The sequence below is a fragment of the Rana temporaria genome, chromosome 3 (genome assembly GCF_905171775.1).
Source record: "Rana temporaria chromosome 3, aRanTem1.1, whole genome shotgun sequence".
NCBI lineage: Eukaryota > Metazoa > Chordata > Amphibia > Anura > Ranidae > Rana > Rana temporaria.
The window spans coordinates 99,905,438-99,930,773 of NC_053491.1; the positions used below are offsets into that span (position 1 = coordinate 99,905,438).

The window sequence follows — 25,336 nt, forward strand, 5'->3', positions numbered from 1 at the left end:
GAGATGGTTGAATTTTTTTGAAAAGTAAACTTATTTATAAAACGATAAATTATATGTATGTATCACACATGTATCTAAATTTAAAAACCAAAAATGTGATTTATTGCAGCTTACCAAATCTTTAGACGTGGTGGCTGCATTAGTTGTCTGATTTTAAGCTTTCTTTCTTTTATCAGCTGGTGATCTGGTCAGTACAGATTTTCTGTCTTATGGTGGCTTCTCTCTCTTCAGAGAAACAACACAGACATTCTCGGAGAGCAGCGTTGTTTGGAGAGGGTAGCGTAGAATGGGCTAGTAGATTTCGATGGACTTTTAAATAAGTGATTAACAAATTAAATATGAACTCCAGCTAATACTTTTTAAAAACCGAACTAAACCCACCAATTTAATGGTTTCCCAAAACCATTACATTTGAGGAATGCCATAAATAGCCCAGGCTATAGCCAAAAGACGGCTACAGTGGAGGCTTACTTTGCCGGGAGGCGTCTATGGATGTCTGCCTGTGCACCACCTGCAGCGCGCTCTGTGATCACTGCATCCTTGGGACACAGATCTGGGTAAAGGGCCAATCACAGCGTCCCTTTACCACGTGACCAGCTGTGTCCAGTGACAGCCGATCACAATGTAAACACAAGCCTATAACTGGCTTGTGTTAAAGGGACATCTACACTCATAATTAGGGCTTTGGTAATCGGTGTCCTGATTATCAGTGCCCCCAGTGCTGTCATTCAAAGTGTGACAGTGCTGAAAGCTGATGATTGGCCTGGGCAGGAAGAGGGTAAAAGTGCCCAGTAGCAAAAACGAAAAGAACTCTGGACAGCCGCACTCCAAAATGACTTAAAATAAAGTTGGTCTTTTAATGTAAAAAGTACATACAGGCACTGCAAACAACAGATACAGATTGGCCGACGCGTTTCACGCTGCAATTCAGCGCTTAGTCATGGCTAACATAGGTTCACACTGAAAATACATATATACCCATACCACCATCATGTGAGAAAACATTCGCCTATGGCGAGACTGGATCAATTAAACAATTAGATAGTTAATTGCATGCATATTAAAACCAATTTATATGGAACAGGTGATGTAGCATATCTTGCAATTAACATGTTAAAGTGAAGAAAAAAGAGAAACAAAAACAAAATAAGACCATACATATGCCTAGGACATGTGAATAGACAAACCACACCTATATATATCTTGGGGTCTCCAAATAGGCAAGATAACCATTGTAACTAGTGTATGACTCCACTTAGAGTTAATAAAAATAATATAAAATAAAATAAAGATAAAATAAAATAAAATAAAATTTCGTTTGTTGTGTTTTGTGAAAGACACAACTATTATAAAAATATGTATGTAAACACTCCTGTGTAGAATAGTGAATATACCCATCGAACTATGTCCTGGGGGTGAATATTGAAGTGCTTCTAAATCTTTTATATTTTATTTTGTTTTTTATTTTTAATTTTTTATGTGTATCATATTTTCTAGACTATATTTGTCTTTTATTATTAAATTTTTTTAGGTTTTTTAAAAGTTTTTTAGAATCAATTATCTAGTATTTTACTATATGTGTTATTCTAAACAAAGAATGAAAAATGAAGTGTTAAATATAGAAGATTATCGTAATCGCAATTGCAATTGAAAAGATAAACTTCTGTGTATTAGTGTTAATACCAATATTTTAAATTTCATTGATATACTTATATATAATATATCAACTGTGACTTAGTGTTAATAAGCACATAGGGGAAGTCAAGATGTAATCCATCTATTTTATACGGTAAACCCGAGAAGATTGCCCCAGGTCATGTATATCAGACCAAAAAATGTATACATATGGAGATTGCTAATGTCAAAGCCTCTATGTGTCTAGTTACGAGTTGAAGACATAGTACTCTAATAGTGTGAAGATTAATTGTCGGGAGACAAATACAGGCTCTCCAATACAGAAATCAATATCTAGAACACAGAGGCATGACTCTCCAAAAGGCTATACCGATGTATATGGAGTAAATATCTTTCTCATGAACAGAAAATAAGTATAGAACAAGCTCAAGGAGTTTACCGTAAAAAACGGGAAGGAAAAGAACATCCCCTGTACATAAGGGTTAACAGTAATATATGGCTAATGGTTTAACATGATCATAACTAGGTCAAGATTACGGTCTGGTGTATTGTGTCCATAGTACACACAAAATTTGTGTGTATGGACATTAAGTCAACAGTGATATAACACTGAGACACTATAGAAAATCGATATGTCATAGGGACCCTGATCATGACTCTCCAGAAGGCCGGAATGTAAAACCGTTAAGGGCAATAATGCTTGATGTGCATTGTCCAGCATATATGGAACTAAGCTGAAAAATAGATCATGGATTTAAAAAAGATGTGGTTATGATGTATGTTATAGAAGAGGACACATGGTCCCCAAAAAAAAGAAAGAAAGACAAAAGAAGAAAAAGAAAAAAAAGGGAAAAAAGAAAAAATGGTGATGGATATAATGTTCCGTAAAATTGGGCTTCAAAGAAGCACCGTTGGAACCGAAAGGGGGGGAGGGGGGGGGGGATTTAAATCTTTAGTATCAAGACACGAATGAGAAATATTCCCATGTTGTGTGAAATGTTATGAAATGAAATATGTGGAAATAAAGATTGAATGTCAATGAACAAAAATATGGTAGACAAAGCAACACAGACACTGCAATGATAACTATGTGTCTGGCCGGCTAGACTGAGTAAAAGTCCATAGTAAGTGTATCAATTAAAATGAAATTGACATTCAAAATGAAATGGCCATAACTGTGAATACTCTAAACACAGATATGTGCCGATCCGTCCCCTCTCCCCTCCTAGCAGAACCCCTCTGCATCTCAAAACATTTAATAAGGAACCCGATTGATGATTGGTCTAAATAAAGGTGAAGTGCAGCAAAATGATGCATGTATATCGGACCCGCATGGAGACTGGTCCATCTGTGTTCCAATATGTGCCTGTGTTGTGCAGTGTCATTGATACCGCACAACACATGTATTTTAGACCTAGTGTACTAAGGCAGTATTGTAAATAGATAAAAAACAGTCACTATGTGTGAAATAATATGATATAGGCATGTGGAATGAGGAAAAAAGGAGAAGAATAGATAATATATGATATAATATGACTAGAGGAATGTGGGAAGAATAAATTAGGAGAGGGCATGTATCCCCACGAGAGGAGGGAATGAGACAAAGGCGGGGAAGGAAGGCGATGTTCAGTCATGATAATGAGAGACATCCCAGTCAAAGTTGAGTCCCCGCGGCTGTCTGCAGTCAAGATGGAAAATCCAAAAAACTTCCCGTTTACAGAGAAGCTTAAACTTATCTCCTCCTCTGGGTGGACACACTACCCTCTCCATACCCTGTATGGATAAACTGGAAATATTTTTATTGTGTAAATTATTCCAGTGTTTGGCCACGTTAGTGTTATGATTCTTCTCAATGTCGTATAAATGATCACTAAGTCTATCCCTTAATCTCCTTATAGTTCTTCCAACATACTGAACATGACAAATACTACACGAGATGACATAAACTACAAATTTTGTGTTGCAGTTGATATACTGTTTAATTTTAAAATCTCTGCCGTTGGAACATGACTGAACCGTGTTGCCAATGCCTATTAAAGGACAGTATCTGCACCCATGAGTGCCACATCTGAAAGTACCAACAAAATCAAGCCATGTGGGGGAGGCAGATTGTGAGACGTATAGGCTGGGTGAAAGGACACCCCCTAAAGTGGGGGCTCTACGGCTCACCGATTTGACACCCTCAGACAGAATAGACGCATAAGTACTGTCACTATAAAGGACAGGTAGATACTTATTAACGATGTGTTTAATCTTATGGTACTCTGTACTGTAGGCTGTGGAAAAAAGGGGGGCAAATCTGTGAGCCGAAGATCCAGTCTGGATGTCCTTTACTCGTTTTTTGGCCAATAATGAATCTCTAGATATAGTGTTAACCCTACGTAGGGCGTTGTTAATGACAGTTGCTGAATAGCCTCTGTCCCTAAATCTAAGCGCCATTTGATCTGCCTCTTTTAGAAAATCATTGGGAGAAGTGCATAGCCTCTTCAAACGTAAAAACTGTCCATATGGGATGCTATTGATGGTATGTATCGGGTGGGATGAGTCAGCTCGCAGCAAAGCATTGCCTGCTGTACTTTTCCTGTAGAGTCCCGTGGAAATACTGCCATTAGCTCCTGTGAGCGTTACATCCAGGAATTCTATGGTGGTAGTTTGTAGATTACCCGTGAATTGCAGGTTCAGCTTGTTGTCATTGAGATATTTCAGCCATTCGTTTAAATCTGCAAATTCATCAGATACGATAAGTAGCAGGTCGTCTATGTAACGACAATATAGAATAGTATCTAGGCGGCGGGGGCTGGTATCTCCAAATATGCGGGACTTTTCCCACCATCCCATGTACAAATTAGCCAGGGATGGTGAGAACTTGGCCCCCATCGAAGCCCCGCATCTCTGGAGGTAGCAGACCCCGTCAAACATAAAAAAATTATGTGTAAGCAGATAACGTAAGGCTGAAATAATGAACTCTTGTAGGGCAAGCGAATGGCAACCCGATTGCTGTAAAAAATAGGACACCGCCTGCAATCCCAGATGGTGTGGGATGCTGGAATAAAGGCTGCACACGTCAAAGCTCATCCACCTGTATCCGTGCCCCCAGGGAACCCCCGTTAACTTGCATAGAAGATGCTTGGTGTCCCTAAGGTACCCCGGGAGGACGGATACTAGTGGCTGCAGCTGGCCATCCACCCACTCACCGAGTCGCTCATTGAGCGATCCGATGCCGGCCACAATCGGTCTGCCGGTCAGGGGTGTAAACCCCTTGTGTACTTTGGGCAGATAATGAAAAACAGGTAAAATAGGATGTGGGGGAACAAAAAGTTTGCTGTCAGACTCTGAAAAGATACCGGCAGATACGCCCCTATCCAAGAGACAAATTAGATCTTGTGTGAACTTAGCAGTGGGATTATTGTTAAGGCATTCATATGTGGAAACGTCCAACAATTGTCTCATGGCCTCAGCCTTATACATACAAGAGTCCAGAACTACTACCGCACCCCCTTTGTCAGCATTTCTTATGACAATGTCCCGGTTAGAACTTAGTGCTGTCAAGGCTTCTCTCTCGGAGTGTGTCAAATTGGAGGGGTGGGGAACACCATGACATCTGTGTGCCAGGTGAGTAAGATCTCTCTCCACTAATTTTTGATATAAATCAAGCTCACTGCCCCTGGAACCCAGCGGATAGAACCGAGATAGTACATTAAAAGATATTGGGGTAGGGGCATCCGCAGGATCTAAAAGGCAGGGATCCGATTCTATGAGTAGATCGGTGAGATCTTGCAGACAACACACGTCTTTAAACAAAGTGGGAGAAGAGACTGACTCACCCGACTCCAGACTGTTAACCGATGCGGTGTCCTCTTCGGTGGATGATGAAAAAAAATGTTTCTTAAGCGTGAGCATGACTAAGCGCTGAATTGCAGCGTGAAACGCGTCGGCCAATCTGTATCTGTTGTTTGCAGTGCCTGTATGTACTTTTTACATTAAAAGACCAACTTTATTTTAAGTCATTTTGGAGTGCGGCTGTCCAGAGTTCTTTTCGTTTTTGCTACAATCAGCATTGCCGGCACCCTGGTGGTTCAAACTACCCTTGATGATCTACGAGACTCACCTGGAGCGGTGAAAGAAATTGTCTAAAAGTGCCCAGTAGGCAAGTGGTTAAATGGCTGGTGGTGTCATAGCTGATAACATATGCAGTACCATGGCAACTGCAGATTGTATAGAAGCTAAGATGACAGCTTCTTTGGCTGTAAAGGATAGGAGGTTTTTTTTTTCAATCCCTGTCTCTTCTGTAATAAAGTGCCTGCTTGTTTGCAGTTAAAGGAAAAATGACACAAACAACAAATGTAGCCATCACTTTTAGGCCCCTTTCACACAAATGTTCTAAGCAGGTCTTCCTGTCTGTTTTTCAGACGGACCCGTTTGGAATCTCCATTCTCATCTGTGGAGTGGTGGGTGTAAACAGATGTGTCCACTTACACCTTCCTACATCTGATCCAATCTGTTAAAAACAGACGGATGGGGATCTGTTCCCCTTCCATCAATCAGATCGGATTGGCAGTTGGGTGTAAATGAACAGGCGGTCCATTCACTTCCAACTGCTCATAGAGGAGAGTTGGCTGTGTACATGTCCGCTCTGCACCCCCCCTGCTTAGCCGGGATCAGCTGACAGATCCCCTTCTTGAGCAAGTGGATTGCAGGTGGAGTCCACCCCATGTGAACGGACCCTTAAGTATCTGCCGGCTGCATTATATTACATTTTTGTTTTTTGATTTAGATAACAATTGAACATTCCAACGACTGATATTGAACACCTTGAACCATTAAACACATTTGGTGCAATATAGCAAATAAGATGCTTGTAAACTGTTCACATAAAGCATTTAATGAAAACGGCTGTGATTATTTGGAAAATGCAACTAAACTCAATAATGCTGACCATAGATATGATTATTTGATATTAGGAATGTTTCGGTGAAAAAGTTGCATCTTCTATAAATCAGTTGTACTAAATGATCATTTGGATCTGTGAACGATTGTTTTTGGCAAATCCAACTACAAATATCTTTTTAAATTGATAAAACCTTTGGTTGGCTTATTCATTTTATTGGCACCATTAGAATTCCAAGGAAGGCGCTCTTCCTGTATAATGACATAAGAAACCGGGAGTGATGGAATATCACACTATCCAAATTTCACTGCAGCAAGGAGTAGTTTTGTTTAACTTGAGGTATTGGTTTATGTCATATTACGTTTAATAGGGTGTATTGGGGGGAAAAAAGGATTAAATGGCAACCAGATGTTTTGCTTGCACAGAAAATGAATACTAAAAAGGTAGCTATCCTGCTAGAGATTTGGTATATACAAGTACAACACGTATGGACTAAAAGTACCAGCATTTAGTAGCCGAGTATGTAGGTACTTGTAGCTTAAAACAGAAGGGAGAAAGTCCTTTAATGTTTAGTACAAATATTAAACAGGTAAAAAAAAAATTTTTTTTTTTTAGAAAAATAGAAATTTCATAGTTGTAAGGCACATTGGATTTCATCAGTGATTGCTCCAAGAATATACACAAAGGATAGTGATTCCTGAGTCAGAACCATGTTCCCGTCTGTAGTCACAAAGTTGTTAGGTAAAATACAGTGTAGAAGGATTGTATATGCTACAGTCTATGTAACAGGGAACATTTACTGCTGTGGACATTTTGGAGAAGGGTTTTGTTCTAACACATTTCCACCTAACAATAATAATACCTTCGGAATCTCACTAATAATTGAACTTTGAGTCAGACCATGGATACTTTTCTCCAGACCTGAACATATAAAGGACTGACTAATTCCGATTGGTGGTAGTGATACATATTTTGTTTTATCCTGAGTAAAATGTTTCTATTACATCTTTGTACTTTTCCAGAATGACATGCCGTTTTATTTTCAATGTTGGCCCTAAAAAAAAAAAAGAAAAGAAAATGTCATCAGACACCTGAATATTATGCTGTGTGATTTAATTCCCATAAAAAGCCAGTAGTTCATTTGTCTTTATACAAACAGGATAAAGCCTTGTATAAACGATACCAATTGCATGGCCTTACACGTCTGATGGACGTGTTGTGCCGGATAATCCGACCGTGTGTATGCTTCATCAGACAATTGTTGGCTGAATTAACGACAAGAAATGTTGGCTCTTCATGCTCACCAACTGTCTGACAATAAATCTGTTATGTCTGGGACCAATGCTATGCGTGCTCGTGACCAATACTAAACCTCAGACATCAATAGCAGAAGTTGCCCAAGAGGTGTCGGTAAAGAGCTGGAAAACCATGTGGTTTGGTGAATGTTGGCCGAAAATGTTGTGCCGTGTGTATGCAGAACAAGTTCATGGCCAACGGCCTTCAGACCAAAATCCACGGAAAAGTCCGCTGGAAGTCCGATCGTGTGTACGAGGCTTAAATGGCAAATTGTGTTGCTTAGTAAATATTGCAATAATGAAAAAATAAACCAAGGGAAGGAGCACAAGCCAATTCCACTTGATGGACAGGTCTTTCCGAGAAGTATGGCCAAACCTATGGGTTTATCAAAGCGAAGCTCCAGGCCAAATAATGCTTTCTAGTTTTTATTAGGGTGGGGAAAGGTTATAACCGTTTAGATTTTTATCGTGGTCTCTGTCCCCATTCAAGAGATTTCTCCTCACTTTCTGTTCCCGAGGGCTTTCACATTGAGGCGATGCGCTGGCGGGAGAAAAAAATCTCCTGCAAGCAGCATCTTTGGAGCGGTGTGTTTACCGCTCCTTCCCATTGAAAACAATGGGAAACCGTGGTAATACCGCCATCAATAGGCCTCTGCATTGCGGGCGGTATTAACCCTTTTTCGGCCATTAGCGGGGGTTAATACCGCACCGCTAGCGGCCATCCTGCATCAGTGTGAAAGGGGCCTAACACTTGATCTCTGCACGTTTTTTGTTCTACCAGGTGGAGGTGCAAACTCATCTGATGCCAGCTTCAGTGTGGGTCCTTCAGGCAGTTTAGTTTTTTGGGTCTGTTTAGTTTGCTGGCTGCCCACCCACCCCTTAGTTGTACTTTTTGGCTGTCCTATGTCCCTCAATAGGCGAGAAGGAAAATAGGATTTGTACTTGCTGTAAAATCTTTTCTTGGATTTTAGTAAGGGATACAGGTCCCATCCCTGTATGTTTTTTATCATGATCTAAGTACTGCTTTGCTACAAAACTAAAGTCCCCTAATAGGTGGCAGTATACTCAAGAGTGAGTCTTCCTGTGTCCCAAAAAAAAAAGATTTTATTGCCCAGTGTAAGACAGTATAATGTGTTTTTACTTACCCATTTCTCCTCCTAATATTGAAAAATCCTTGGGTAAGACTGTCCATTTCTGAATACGCTGGGCATTTGAAACTGCTTCACTGTTGACCTTGTCTATACCCTCCTGAATTGCTCTATATACAGCCTGGTCCTGCTGTCCCACAATCTCAGTCACTGTCATGGACTTACTGCCAACATCATTACAAAATCGTATTGCTTCCTGGGTCAGATTATCAGTTGGCTCCATGCTTTCTGGGTCTATTGTGCACTGGAGAGAAGAATATTATGATGTACTATGCATCGTAAGAGACCATAGTAAGCTGCAAAAACAAATAATACCTTTAGAGTAAAAAGCATTGACAGAAATTTCCTCCTATCGCCAATTAGCACTGCATTGCTCACAATAGATATGTTTCCTTTAATGGCATCTTCTATAGGGATTGGTGGTACATTCTCACCACCAGCAGTGATGATTAGCTCTGTTGGAAAAAACATACATTTATTCTGCCAAATATATGCTTTATCTGCTAGTATAACATTTATAATACTAAAATATTTGTGGATATAATGTCAGACTTGTATGTATATAGATATGAGGTGGTTTCAAAAAGTTTCAGGACTAGTTTTTTGTAACATGCCAACAGATAGCAGCACAAGGCTGCACACATAGTCATAGGGAGCACTGACCTTCATAAGTCAGTGTGCCAAAAGACATCGTCCTGTGTACATTAGGAGCTATGCAACTGGTGCTATTCTGACCACGTGCGTTGCCATGCCTGCTATTTAATTATGGACGAGTTAGAACAAACGTGAGTTTCTCGCTGGAAAGATTAAATCACTTCCCCACCCACCCTACTTCATAGATTTAGCTTCTGCGGACTTCCTGAAGATGAAGATCCAGCTCAAAGGTTGCTGTTTTGACACCATTGCGGAGTTCCAGCGCGAATCGCAGAAGGTGCTTGACACACTTCCAGGACACATTCCATTAGTGTCAGGAACTCTGGGAGCACTGTATTGCTGTGCAAGGGGACCATTTTGTGTATGTGCATATATACAAAGATTCCAATTTTGTAAAAAGCTTGACCTGCATTTACTCTAAGGCAGAGGTGTTCAACTTTTCAAGAGAAAGGGCCACGTGATTTAAATACCGCTTTAACCAACATTTTGGAGTAGTGATAGTTCTGCAGCATTATGGCACATATACACAGGCATCAGACTAAAAGCAAGTCAAATGTGCAATGCTTCAGTTTGCCTTAGTATGGGGAAGAAAAGATACCAGGGTGTGACTAAATACTTGAACCCTCAATTCATACCTCAATATTAGCTCTCTTTCCAAAAGTTGGCACAGCAAAGAACCCCATTGTGTTAGAATCTGGCTATGTAATGGATACCAATGAACACAATATCTCAGATTAGAATAGGGATGGTAGCTGATTCTGTCTGCCAATACAGACCTATGTGCTGCAAGTCAAAATACTGATGGGGTACAATTAGACGTGTGACTATTAAGCATCAGATCTTTCCTTATTACAAACAGTTATCAAGGGCCTGATCCACAAAAACCCTACGTAACTTAACTTTTGACATTTAAGTTACACCGCCGCAAAATCTCTACCTAAGTGCCCGATCCACAAAGCACTTACCTAGAAATTTTGAGCGGTGTAACTTAAATCCGTCCGGCGCAAGGCGTTCCTAATCTAATGGGGTGAGTCCCATTTAAATTAGGCGCGCTCCCGTGCCGGACGTACTGCGCATGCTCCCGACGTTATTTTTCCGACGTGCTTTGTTTTACGTTACGCCGAGTTTTGTGAATCGCGCCGGGTAAAAAAAGTTGCGTCGGGCAAAAAAAAAGATGCTGCGAGAAAAATTTTTTTTAAAAAGAAATTTGACAGCGTCGCGGGAAAGAAGGGTCTACTTTTACATGGTGTACTAACTTTACACTTTGTAAAAGCAGCCCTAATTTTACGACGGCAAACTAATACTTATGGAGAAAAAACGAAGCGTAAAAGCTTCGTGGATCTCCGTAAGTGCTAATTTGCATACCCGACGCTGGATTTAGACGAGAAATGCCCCCAGCGGCGGATGCGGTACTGCATCCTAAGATCCGACAGTGTAAGTCCCTTACACATGCCGGATCTTCTGCCTATCTATGAGAAACTGATTCTGTGGATAAGTTCCATAGATAGAAACAGTGATACGACGGTGTATCAGTAGATACGCCGGCGTATCCCTTTTGTGGATCAGGCCCCAAGTGTCTGTGGCTGAATGAAAGAAAAATTAGTAAATGGGTGAGCGTTGTAACTAAAAAAAAGGGGGGGGGGTGTAGGAATTGGGTTAGACATTGCTACCAGGCCATGACACTTTTTCAACCCCTGGAGGGCCACACATTGACCTAGCCAGTGACAGCCTTATCTTTCTACAGAAAGCATTCACATTTAATTGAAAATCAATAAAGACATTTTGAAAAAAGATACCTTTGATTCTGCTTGTCACCTGCAGAAAGCCATCAGTGTCCATTTTACCAATGTCTCCAGAATGTAACCAGCCATCCTCATCAAAAACCTCTCTAGTCTTTTCTTCCATGTTCAGATATCCCATGAAAACTGTCCGGCCCCAAAAACAGATTTCTCCATTTCCATCTGGGTCTTTGTTAACTATTTTCATTTGACATCCGGGCACAACCTTGCCACAGCTGTGAATAGGACTTCATTGTTAGATGTTCAGTACCAGCATTGTATAGAAGGGGGTAACAGGTTAGCTATCTGCTGACATAAGCATCCATTCATGCCAATAAAAATACTTGTTTTCCTTAGTAACATGAACTAAAACAAGAATATTACAATGTTATGTATTTATTACAACTGTATGTAATATTGTGTAGGTTCCAGCTGCGTCTTTCATATACTGTAGGTATCTTCTCAAACACACTTAAAGGATCACTAAAGGAAACATTTTTTTTTTGCTGAAATGACTGTTTACAGGGTATAGAGACATAAAAGTTAACTGATTCCTTTTAAAAACGATTAAAAATAGATAGAAATCAATCATATAATGTGCCTCTAGATGCAACAACGAAACTGAAAGTAGTTTAGTCTTTGCATGTTATTTTATGCCTCTGTGCTGGACAGTGCCATAGAGAGTCATGGCTAGGAAAACGAAACTAAACTCTCCCATGACTTTTTTCATAAGGAGCCAGACAACCAGGAAGTGTCCAGAACAGAGTAGTATTACAGCAACATCAGAGCAAAAACGAGCAATGAGGACACGAAACCAGGACTGCAGTAAGGTAAAGGAAGCTATTTAGCTAAAAAAAAAAAAATCCTTTAGTGACCCTTTAAGCAAAACCTGTATAATGGCACTCTGGTAATGATAAATAAAGTGACACAAGCACTTGATTAGCACTTTATTTAATCCATACACATCCACTACCTAATTGCTCTGTATTTTCAGTTTCTTGAAATAGTTTCTAAAGGCCCGTACACACGATCGGATATTCCGACAACAATTGTCCGATGGACATGTTTTGTCGGACAGTCCACCATCTGTATGTTGCAGCGACTCGGCAGCGCTCCCCATTGATTTCAATGGGCAGGGGCGCTTTAGGAGCGGTGTAAAGCGCTGCAAAGAACAAGGACTTTTTGTTGACGCCTTGCCAGTGCAGCACCCCAGTATGAAAGCACTCAGACATTCACACTGGGATTGCAGCTGAGGCTTTTTTCAGGTGCTTTACAAGCACTATTTTTAGCGCTAAAACGCCTGAAAATGCCTCCAGTGTGAAAGGGGTCCAAAAAAATTTAAGCAGTAGTAAACCGCTCAGTGTTTTGTTTTTTTCTAACCTGAAAGAAAATGTGCTAGTATCGCATACCTGAAAACTAAGGGCCAGATTCACAGAAGAGATGTGCTAGTATCGCATACCTGGAAACTAAGGGCCAGATTCACAGAAGAGATACGACGGCGTATCTCCTGATACGCCGTCGTATCTCTGTGATCCGCCCGTCCTAACTTTGCGACTGATTCATAGAATCAGTTATGCATAGCCATAAGATCCGACAGGTGTAATTGACTTACACCGTCGGATCTTAGGATGCAAATCCCGTATGTTGTCGCTAGTCGCAAAGTTACACCTGCTTTAACATGGCTTATCTTTAGATCAGCCATGTTAAAGTATGTCCGTCGTTCCCGCGTCGAATTTCGATTTTTTTTGCGTAAGACGTCCGGGAATACGAAACGCCGTAACGCACGTCGCATTTAAAAAAACGTTGGAGTGCCGTAATTTTGCGCAATGCACGTCGGGAAATTTACTAACGGAGCATGCGCAAAACGTTCGGCGCGGGAACGCGCCTAATTTAAATGGTGCCCGCCCCATTTGAATTAGGCGGGCTTGCGCCGAGCGCATTTACGTTACAGCGCTTCCATCTTAACCTGGTCTTCCTTTCGGGTCTGCAGACTCCAGCTGTGTGATTGGCGCATGCGCACAGGAGAAGTTGTTTACGGCACAAGACTCTGAAGGAACGGTCATTCAGACTGCATGCAGCGTTGACTTCACCGGCTGCATGTACAGTAAATATCTCCTAAACGGTGCACGTTTAGGAGATATTTACACTACCTATGGGTAAGCCTTCAGGCAAAAGTCAGAGATGGGATTTTATTCCCAGTTTAGTTTGCTGACTCAGTGACACAAGGAAACTACGTTCCTAAAACACAAACATTGTCTTTGTAAACCAGGTCTTGGCAGGTAGAACTAGCTAGCTCATAACCTTCAGATAACTGCACAATAACTTTTTTAACCGTCAAAGGTGTCCGTTTATGAAGCAGTGAAATCTATTCACTGCTTCTTTCTCCGGCATTCACGGTGAAGATTTTTCTCCTCTGGTGCCTGTTTATGAAGCGGAGAAGATAGCTTCACCCTTGGAGGAGTGAAGTGATCTTCCAACGCTTCAAACAGTGGAGAACGGACCAGAAATTCACAGAAATACGGAGATGTCAGTTTATTGAGCAGTGATAAATTATCACCGCTCAGTTCACTGAAAGACACGTGGTTAATGTAATTAAAATAACGAGTCCCCTTGCATAATATATATATGTATACACACACACACACATTGTATATACATGTATATACACACACATTATATATATATGTACATGTATACATTATATATATTTATGTATATATATGTATACACATAAAAATTACAGGGGGACATGGTTACAGTGTTGGGGGGTCTGAACGAGGTTGAAGGAAGACCTGTGTGAAGTTGGCACCCCATGTTTGTAAAATCTGAATAAAAATATACCATTCGTTTGTACCGCGTTTGTGCCGCTAAAACGAGCGTTTGTGCAGGTTTGGTTTCTGAGATATTAAACATTCAATTTAATGCAAGCCCCGCCCACTTTGCACCCCATGTTGCTGAATTAAAAAAAAAACTGCGCCATTCGTTTGTGCTGGTTTGTGCCGCAAAAAGAAACGTTTGTGCCGTTTTGGTTCCGGAGATATTGAGCGTTATATTTTCTGTAACCCCGCCCACTTTGCACCCCATGTTGCTGAATTTTTTAAAAAACGGCGCTATTCGTTTGTTCCGCGTTTGTGATGGTTTGTGCCGCAAAAAGAAACGTTTGTGCCGCTCAATATCTCCGGAACCAAAGCGGCACAAACGTTTCTTTTTGCGGCACAAACCAGCACAAACGCGGCACAAACGAATGGCGCAGTTTTTTTAAAAATTCAGCAACATGGGGTGCAAAGTGGGCGGGGCTTGCATTAAATTGAATGTTTAATATCTCAGAAACCAAACCGGCACAAATGCTCATTTTAGCGGCACAAACCAGCACAAACGAATGGAATATTTTTATTCAGATTTTACAAACATGGGGTGCCAACTTCACACAGGTTTAGCCTAGGTTCACACTGCTGCGAATTCAAAATCGCTGTAAAATGCGCGATTTTACTGCGATTTCGCTGCGATTTCGCCGCGATTTCGCCACGATTTCGGCTGCAATTTAATGTAAATCGCGGCCCGAAATCGCAAAAAGTAGTACAGGAACTACTTTTTGAAATCGCAGATGCGGCGTCGCACTGATTAGGACAGTGCCATTGCCGACAATTGCCGCGGATTTGAGTTGCGATTTGACATGTCAAATCGCATCTTAAATCGTTCCAAATCGTACCCAGTGTGAACCAGGGCTGAAGGAAGTTAAAAATCTTCCTCCTTCCTCCTCAGAACCCCTGGGATTCTCTCTTCACTCCCCGCTTCACCAGCTCTGAGCTGGTGAATCAGGGAGTGTGAATTCTGACACAGATCACCAGTGAAGAGCTCAGATCACAGCTTCATAAACTGCCCGTTTCTGTGTCAGTCTATGAGACTTCACTGTGTGTAGAGATAATCTGCAGGAGAACAAGTTCAAACACTTCTCCCCCCGATTATCACTGTTTCATAAACTGTTTATGGGCTGTGATCACTGGTGATCCTTGGGATCAACGCTGTTCACTGCTTCATAAACGGACACCAAAGTGTGAGGGTGGGTTTCATTCCCTGTATTTGGAAAACGATACATTCTTTCTTATTCTGGATGTGACTCAAAAGGTTCTGAGTAAAGATTGTAAAAGGTTGGTAGAAGAAACCAACAACCGCTTTCTAAATATATTCCACCTAAAGAAAAGGCCATAAAATGTATGCCCAGCATAAGTGGAGGGCCTGAATGACTGAGTTGCTGGGCAGGCTAGAATTTTTTATTGTTGCATGAAATGGAATAAAAAGTTAATAATGTTTATGGTTGTTAATAAAGGGCTGCTATGGCCATTTAAATCCAACAAATGTGTCATTATTTAAGGTGATGGATGTTATAAGGATTGTAGAGGTAGGCCTTGGCAGCCACAACATCAGCCATACTTCAATCAAGATTTACTAAACCAACAGTAAATACTCGATGTGGAACCTAATGGGTTAATCCTCTGCATTGTGTACAAAGGCTGTGTTCTCTGATCCTTTCCTTCTTCCACAGTCCCCAATCCATCCCCTAATAGTACAGAGTCTTGGAAGCACTCTGCACATGCTCAGTTTGGTGTGTATTGCTTTTTTTTCCGGGGGGGGGGGGTGCATGTGATCAGCACAGGGCCAATCACTACTGCCCAGACAAAGGAACAGGGGCCCTGCAGCCTCATAGGACAGTCAGTACAGGAGAATGAAAACTTCTACAAGCTTTTACCAAACACTGATAGAAGTCAGAAGACTGCTATATACTGCTGATGAGAAAAGGCATTTAGCAGTTTATATTTAATAAAATAATTGTATTTCCATGTTCTGTGTACTGTGGGGAGACCAGATATAGTAAATGCAGGGTGCGTTAAGTAATTAAGCTGTAGGAAAAGGTTTTTCATATATTAATTGTATGTATTTTTTAGCACATGTAAATTCCACAGCACTTTAAAATCAATAGTGAATCATTTAGATCGATATATATGCTCCAAGAAGAGCTGACAGTGCAATACCCTTTGCATGCTGTTATAAAACATAAATCAATTAGATATTTTAGTACAATCAAATTATTCTAATGGATCCTTCTAAATTGTAAGAACAATCAGTAAGTAGTGAAAATCCAGACAGATATTTTATAGAAGAAGCCATGATTATATTGTTGTAATTAAGCAGTTTAATCTGTTGTGTCACCTCTGCTTACTTGTCATGGTATTACAACAGACCTATGTTTAATATAAAGGGGTTAGCAGAAAAAAACAGACATAGCTCATACAAAGTATTGATTAAAATAGTGGAGAATCCACATTTAATAATGGCAATTAAAACATTTTAAGAAATGGAAAGATAAGAAACAGGAGTACTCATTTGGCTGTTTTTTGAATAAATTCCCCTCTGGCTTTACCCTCTACACTTAGTTTGGCGCACATTGCTTTTCCTTTGCTTCATAGTGCAGTACAGCTTGCTGTGTTTTTTTCATCTCTCAATGTGAGTTTAGCAGGAGATTACTAGAGGCTAATGCAAAGCCATACTGGGGCACTATGTCAAACTTAAAGTGGCTGTGACCCTAAAAAAAATGGATCCTTTTCCCTTAAAGCATGTTATACAGCACAGTGCCTGTTGTGTAATTTGTCCCTTTGTATCACCTAAAATACCTGGCTGATCCTACCAGTTTCTCCCCTCCCCTCTGTAAACTGACCACGGTTCATCATGGCTGCTGAGCCCTGACACTGTGGTCAGTTTACATGCCTCCGTCATCCGCTGTCTCTCCTTGCTCCCTCTCCTTTCTACCTGCCTGGCAGCTGTGTCAGTGCTGATCACTCCCCTCCTGCTGAAAAAAAAAAAACAGTTTTCTTCCTATAATCCCCAGTGATATATTACAGTGTATGTTATTTATATAAAAAAAAATGGTGCTTCAAACCTTATTTTAGAGCGTCGCTTGGAGCTCACGTGACCACCCACTGCTCTCCTTCCCTCTTCCCGGCTGATGTTAGCCAGGTATTCTCAGCCCCGCCTGCTGTAGCTGTCAGATCTGGGAAGACAGCAGCAGGCCGTCACGTGAGCGCTAAACGGTGCTCTGAAATTATGTATGAAGCAGCATTTTTTTTATAAATAACAAAATAACATACACTGGGGCACGTACCACAACATAACACAGGGGATTGTAGGAAGAAGAAAAGTGGCTTTACAACCACTTTGACTTGGAATTGAAGGCTAAAAATGAGAAACTGCAAACAGTATAGCTCTTTTTTTTGCAGAAATAAATACATTTAATTATAGATTAGTGAATACAGAGCTGCAATAATTTTTTTTTTATATATTCCTGGAGTTCCACTTATAATGCAAAATTATTTATTTATGAATATATATCTTGATGAAATCCAGCTGTTTTGTATGTTCCTGCTTTAAGTGCTGGGGCTGAAAATCTTGTGAAAAATAAAGAATAGAAGGTGTAGTAGAAGACTGCTAAGAACAGTTATACAAGGTATTCTTACCACTGGAAGCGATGAGTATAAGGGCTGGACATGACGTGAGGTCCTGAAGTCTCACTCATACCGTAGGCTTCATAAAGTGTGATATTAAGGCCAAGGAAGAATTCCAGAGTTTCCTTAGAGATAGGAGCGGCACCTGAGAAGTGTTTCTGGCAATGAGAAAATCCCAGGATCTTGCGAATTTTGGAAAGGACCAGGTAATCAGCCACAGCTGGGAGAAACAGCTTCAGTTCACCACTAAGAACACAAGAACCCAACTGATTAAAATGTTTTAGCCTCATTACAATGGGAAGTACATCGATTTGTCAAATTAATAAGGAATATATTCAATCAAGTACAAAGGGCCCATTCACACTTATTTGTGCATTGCAATATTGCTTGTTGCATTAAGGCAGCCTACTTATTTTAAATGTGCTCTGAACACGTCTCTGCGCACAAATAAACCCTCCTGCACCCAGAGCACCACAGCACACGAAGGGCCAGATTCAGATAGAGATACGACGGTGTATCTCCTGATACGCCGTCGTATCTCTGAGTTCCGTCGGTCGGATCTATGCGCTCGATTCATAGAATCAGGTTCCGCATAGATCTCCCTAAGATCCGACAGGTGTAAGTGACTTACACCGTCGGATCTTAGGCTGCAATCTCACGCTGGCCGCTAGGTGGCGCTTCCGTTTGTATACGCGAGGAATATGCAATTGAGGAGTTACGCCGATCCAGAAACGAACGACCGCCCGGCGCTTTTTTATTACGTCATTTGCGTTCGGCTTTTTCCAGCGTATAGTTACCCCTGGGTCTATGAGGCGCAGCCAATGTTAAGTATGGCCGTCGTTCCCGTGCCGAGTTTTGAAATTTTTACGTCGTTTGCATAAGTCGTTCGCGAATACGGATGGACGAAATTTACGGTCACGACGAAAGCAATGACGTCCTTGCGACGTCATTTAGAGCAATGCACACTGGGAGATTTTACGGACGGCGCATGCGCCGTACAAGTAAAACGTAAAAAACGTGGGGTCAAGGGAAATTTAAATAAAACACGCCCCCTACATCCCCATTTGAATTACGCGGCCTTACGCCGCAACACATACGCTACGCCGCTCTAACTAAGGGCGCAAGTTCTTTGTAAATAAAGAACTTGCGCCCAAAGTTAGAGCGGAGTAACGTATCGGAGATACGTTACGCGGGCCGGACAGATACGCCAATGTATCTGAATCCGGCCCATAGTATTTACATCTGTGCAATGGGGTGTGCTATAATTTGAGTGTTTTTTTTTAAATATACGCATTGGGGTATCATTCAGAGTAAGGGGTAGTACACTGGCAGCACATAAATGCCACTTTCTACACTATTGTTTGGTAATCCAGGGTCGAAGTGGTGATGCACCCTCACAAGGTAACAGCCTGGGAATCACAGAATGGCAACTTGACACTGGTCGTCATTTAACCCAGAAAAGGATTGGAAGCAAAGCACAAGAGCTTTGAGTTTCAAATGACATCCTAAAGCTCAACTCTAACTCCCCCCTCCCTGGAATAAAGGATTAAGGGCTCTGGCACTCTTTTTCGTTTTGGCTTGTGGGCAGTTCTCCACTGTTCAGGGTTATTGGCAATGGAGGACTGGTCATGCAGATGGACGAAGCCTGCCATAACAAAGGGTATTACACCTGATGTCTCATCCCCTAGGGCAGTGGTCATCAACCCTGCCCTACAGGGCCCACTAACAGGCCAGGTTTGCAAGATAACTGAAATACATCCCAGGTGATATCATTTGCTGCTCAGTGATTGCAGTATTCTAGACTGCATCTCCCCGTGGTAATACATAAAACCTGGCCTGTTAGTGGGCCCTGTAGGGCAGGGTTGATGACCACTGCCCTAGGGTTCTGTTTGGGATGGAAGGAGGGGCACTGCAAGTGTAGTTATTTTGTAATTCCAAATATGGGATTTGAAGTGTTAAGTTCCCCTTTCATAGAAAATTTAAAACTAACACCCTACACCCCTGGTCCCTGCTGCACATACTTCTGTGGGCAATTAGCGGTCACTGCTGATGCAGCAGGTGCAGTGCTATGGGAGTTCTGCTTCTCTGTCCCTAGGGCTTCCGGGATGGCTCAGAGTGATTCTGTTTGGTCAAAGTGGTCAAATCCCAGCAGTGACAGCTAATTGCCCACAGAGAAATGTGCAGCAGGAACCAGGGGGTTAGGGAGGGTGTAGTGTGCAGTGTGAACCAGGGGTAGAGAGGGTATAGGGTGTTAGTTTGCCTTTGTGAAAAGGTGAACTTAAACTTTAAAGAAAAAATTATGAAGTAGAGTTTTGCATTCACATAGATATGTGAATATTGAATTGTATATTGCAGAGCTGTGTTAAGATTGCTTTATGGAAGCATTACATTACACTCTTACATTTTTTTTAACAGCATGTTCTACTCTACTTTTTTTAGATGCTTTTTTTTCTAAATTTATAAATAAATAACCAAGTAATTTGAACCTGCTGCAAATACATTAAAATCACAGTTCAAATGCATAGAATGCATTAAGGTGAAAAAACATGAACCTTTACAATCCCTTTAAATAACTTCTAATGATCATAGGATTTCATAACTTAAATATCTCTATGTTTAAAATTTGTCATTTCAGGAGTTGTGTTGATTCAAGCATTGTCATTAGTGTCAATATGTGTCATTAGTTACAGTAAATAGTTGCCTTTTCATAACAAAGGCAGGGTGGTGGAATTGATATGTGCTTCATGCTAGCTGTTTTTTTTTCCCAAAGGGGCACGGGAGACCAGGTTTTAATAAAAAACATTTGTTGTGTAGAGGTATTTTTAAATTAACAAACATATCATAATTACCTCCACTGTGCAGCTCGTTTGCACTATGGCCCCCGATCGTCCGATTCTGGGGTCCCTCGGCGGCTCTTGCGTCTCCTCCCCGCATCAGATAACCCCCCTAGGAGAAGTGCTCTCCCGAGGGAGTTAACTTGCAGGCGCGCTCCCGAGTCCAGCATTTGCGCCCACGTCATTAGATTTGATTGACAGCAGCGGGAGCCAATGGCTGCTATCAATCTATCCAATCAAGAGCCAGGAACCTGTGGAGAGCGGGATAGCGGGGACGTGCGCCGGTGTATGCTGGGCTCTACATTACATACTCCTGGCTGATACTCTGTAGCTTGTGCTCTGCAATAAATACCACTACACTCTTTAATTTGTTTTGTACATTACATAAGCTTGACCACTACACTCTGTATTCAGTGCTCTACAGAATACATTGATAACTTCTGCACACTGTAACCTGTGATGTACCCTACATACTCCGGACTGCTGTGCTCTGTAATCTGTGCTGTACATTACATCATTTTGTAAACTATGAAAGTGCACAAATATCTGACCAGAAGCATAACTAGAACCTTCAGGGCCCTGGTGCAAGAAACCATGAAGAGCCCCCTGACCCCGGCTGGTCAGTAACGCATTGGATGTGGTCTGTAGGGCAGTTGATGAGGTTAGTAGTTTTTATTTTTTTGCTATTAAATTTTTTTATTTTTGTTTATCATTTTATTTATTTTTTCGTAATAGTTTTTTTGTTATTTTACACAATTTTTTAGGAGCCCCATTGGGGGCTTTGGTGAGATATCAGGGGGTGTGACAGGAGCGGGGCAGTATGACAGATGGGGAGGAAGTGTGACAGTTGGAGGGGCAGTGTGGAGGGGGGCAGTGTGACAGGAGGAGAGCAGTATGACAAGTTGGGGACAGCGTGACGGGTGGGGGGCAGCCCTCCAACACTGTAATGTCACCGCTGAGAGGGCTGACATGTTCCCCGTCTTTCTTCCAGGTTCATGCGCTGTGGCTATTTGATTGACCGGAGCCACAATGACGTCACTCGGTTTCCGGTACGAAGCTCTGAAGTTCCAGCAAGGTATGCTGGACCTTCAGAATGCATGCACCAGTGATGTCCCTGGCTGCATGAAGGGTGAATACCTCTTTAAACTGTGCACGTTATTCCTTATAGGCTTACCTGAAGGTAAAAATGACCAAGGGCCATATTCTGAGTAAAGTTACGATGGAGTAACTCACGATACTCCATCGTAACTACCTTTTTTGACCCGTGTATCTATGCTCCTGATTCTAAGAATCATTTTTGCATAGATACACTTAAGATCCGCCATCTGTAAGTCACTTACACTGGCGGATCTTAAATGCAATGACGCCGGCCGCCGCTAGATGGCATTTACGTGAAGGATTCATTTGCATATGCAAATGATCCTTCTACGCCGATTCACGAACGAGTTCGCGTCGCGTAACCGTCGCTAACGTCGTTTGCGTAAGCGGAAACTTACCCCTGCTATATGAGGGGTAAGTTTCCGCAAGTCTCGCGTAGGCCATGTTACGGATGGCGTCGGGTCCCCGTCGTGTTTTTTCGTCGGATACGTCGTTTACGTAAGTCGTTCTTGAATACGACTTTACGTCAATGACGCACACGTCGGCGTCATTGACGTTTTCCGCCGAGAACTGGAGCATGCGCACTGGGCTTTTTGCAGCCCGGCGCATGCCCAGTTCTTTTGCATCGGGGGCGCGCTTCATTTGAATAGAAGCCGCCCCCTTGGAGATCCGCCAGGCTACGCCGGGACACTTACACTCCGCTGTCCCAACTTATGGAGCAAGTGGTTGGGGAATACAACACCTGCTCCAGTAAGTTGGGACAGCGGAGTGTAAGTGCCCTAAGCGAAGCAGGCGGATATTTAGAGAGAATATGGCCCCAAGTGGGGTTTACAGCCGCTTTGATTAAGTTGTTTATCTGCAAAATCAGATTTGACCACAAGATGGAGCCAGTCATAAATGTATTGTTTTTGCAGAATCTAGAAATTGTTCACCTTTGTAGATTATATTATATCTAAATATCCATCATTTTTCAGTCTAAGGAGGAGAGACAGTTGCATCCTGGGAACTCAAACTCCATCTTAGAGACTGTAAAAAGGAACCAGCTATCAGATAGGGTTGTCATCCGTCTGGTATTGACCCAGATAGTTCGGGTTTAGACACTTGCGCCTGGGTTCCTGTCCACCAGTTACCCATATACAACATCCTTTTAGTCCCATCCATCCAGTCAATTAATCTGTCCCGGGGATGGAGCTAGTGTCGGACCAATTTCCAGCACTGTACTCCACTCAATGAGCTGCCCTTAATCCAGGGAAAAATCCAATCCCAGGTAAGGCAATCTGAATGATGTCTAAAGGGGGCAGCAGGAGCTGATATAAGGGGGGTCTCTCTGATCTCTGCAGATCTCTAAGGAGGTGGGGCACTGATATAAGGGGACTTTAAACTAATGGGGGTCTCTAAGAGGGGGTTCTGACTGCTTATCTAATGGTGATCAGCAAAATCCCCCTTAGAGACCCCCATTAGCTCACAGTCCCCTTATATCAGTGCCCCCCTTATCACTGATGCCCATCAGTTCCGCCTATCAGTAGTCATCAGTGCAGGCCTATCAGTGCTGCCCATCAGTGCTGCCCATCAGTGCCGCCTTTTAAAATCCCCTTATATCAGCGACCCCCCTTAGAGACTAATTAGTAACTAAGGGGGGGGGGGGATTGCTGATATAAGTGGCCTCTGATCTAAAAATATTGAAGAAAATAATGAAGAACTCAGTAAAGAAATTGCTGCTAGCACTGATTTGTGTCGAAAAAGAAAAAAACTGAAAAAATGCAGCCCTCCCCTACAATTATATTAACTTGTATGTGAAAAAGAAATTGTGAATGATGGTGAATGATGGTGGAAACTGCCAAGAGTAATCTAAATATTAATATACTCCAATCTTATGCAAACATATCGATACACATAATACGTTATCAATAGTGGTGGGAACCACTAATCCAAAATGTGCTGTGCTAATATGTGCTGTGCTGATATCCAACTAATAAAGTCCTTTTGAGTTGGATAAGTTGAATATTGGCACAAGACTTTTTGGAATGGATTGGTGGTTTCCACCACTATTCATACAGTATTATTCATATCAAGATTTCACAGTATACTATATATGTTTGAATAGGATTGGAGTGTTTTAATATTTAGATTACCCTTTGGGGGTTTCCACCATCATTCACAATTATTTTCCACACATGAATTAACATAATTATGGGGGGAGGGTGCGCTGCATTTTTAGTTTTATGGGTCTCTAAGGGAAGCACTGGTATAGGGGGGTCTCTGATTCAATGGGGGGGGTCTCTATGGTAGGGGGAAGTCACTGATTTAAGGGGTGCCGCGAGACAGCAGGCATCATGGCAGCAGGAGAGAGCTGGCTGGCAGAACAGGGGAGCCAGCCAGCTGGCGGTTAGACATGTGCATTCGTTTTAGTCCGAATGCATTCTCGTCTGAATTTTGGGTATTTTCGTTATCGTTTTAACAAACGAAAACAAACGCGCAGAATCCGAAATCCGAAAGATCCGACTTAAAAAAATGCTTTATTTTCATTTTTGTTGCTGCAACAGTTTGATATAGATAGGAGATTCGACATGACGCTGACAATAGCAATCTGTGTCTTTCGAATCTGCGGTCGAATGTGCCTAACCTAACTCTATTAGTCCAAGATTATTCTACATAGAGAGGAAAGATTCGACATAGAGAGAAAAGATTTGACATTATAGAGATAGTGTTGGGGTAGATCATTCGACATGAACAACGAAGATTCGACGAAGCAGCAAAAAACATACAAATGTCGAATCTGTCATTGAAGGCTTATGGTGTCTGTCGAAAGTTCTAAGAAGACTCGACAAGCAGCTAAACTGTACAATGCCGCAATCGTACATTTCCGGTCAAATGTTCGGCCCATAGGCTATAGAATAATTTTAATGTTGGTTGACTAGTAATAATAATTTATAAATATAATTATTACTAGTATCATACAACATTAAAATTCTACTATAGCTTGTAGGCAGAACATTCGACCAGAAATGTACGATTGCGGTGTTGTACAATTTAGCTGCTTCGTTGAATCTTCTTAGAACATTCGACAGACACCATAAGCCTTCAGTGACAGATTCAACCCTAATTAATTCAGATTTTCGGACTAATGCATTTTTTAACTAAACAAAATAAATGAAAATTCATTTCGAGAGTAACTAAATAAATGTATTTTTCGGACGAAAACGAAATTCCGAAATAAAATATTTCAATGTGCACATTTCTACTGGCGCGCAGCATGAGAGAGCCGGCAGGCTGACGAGAGAACAGAGAGATGATATTATCTCTGACCACCCGCCCTGCATCACTGCTGTTTCACCCTCACTGTGCAGCTGCAGGCAGCAGAGAGATTACATCATCTCTCACTGCCCGCCCTCTCTCTAGGACCCAGTCAATGCACATGTGCTGCATCTGGTGGCAGGTGACACAGCAAGTGACAATCTGCATCTGGTGGCAGGTGACAAGCTGCATCTATTGGCAGGTGATGTGGCAAG

General features: G+C 41.7%; 1 protein-coding gene across 1 annotated transcript in view; it reads right to left on the reverse strand.

The window, feature by feature from the left end:
• Positions 1-6,494: 6,494 nt before the first annotated feature.
• The window catches only part of ACSBG1 (acyl-CoA synthetase bubblegum family member 1), a 96,322-nt gene continuing 77,480 nt past the window's right edge, over positions 6,495-25,336 (reverse strand). The window contains exons 11-15 of the mRNA XM_040343089.1: positions 17,908-18,141; positions 11,417-11,634; positions 9,282-9,421; positions 8,964-9,210; positions 6,495-7,577 (exon numbers count right to left, since the gene is read on the reverse strand). Coding sequence (XP_040199023.1) covers positions 7,501-7,577; positions 8,964-9,210; positions 9,282-9,421; positions 11,417-11,634; positions 17,908-18,141 — 916 coding nt within the window. The 3' untranslated portion in view covers positions 6,495-7,500. The remainder of the gene's footprint in view (positions 7,578-8,963; positions 9,211-9,281; positions 9,422-11,416; positions 11,635-17,907; positions 18,142-25,336) is intronic.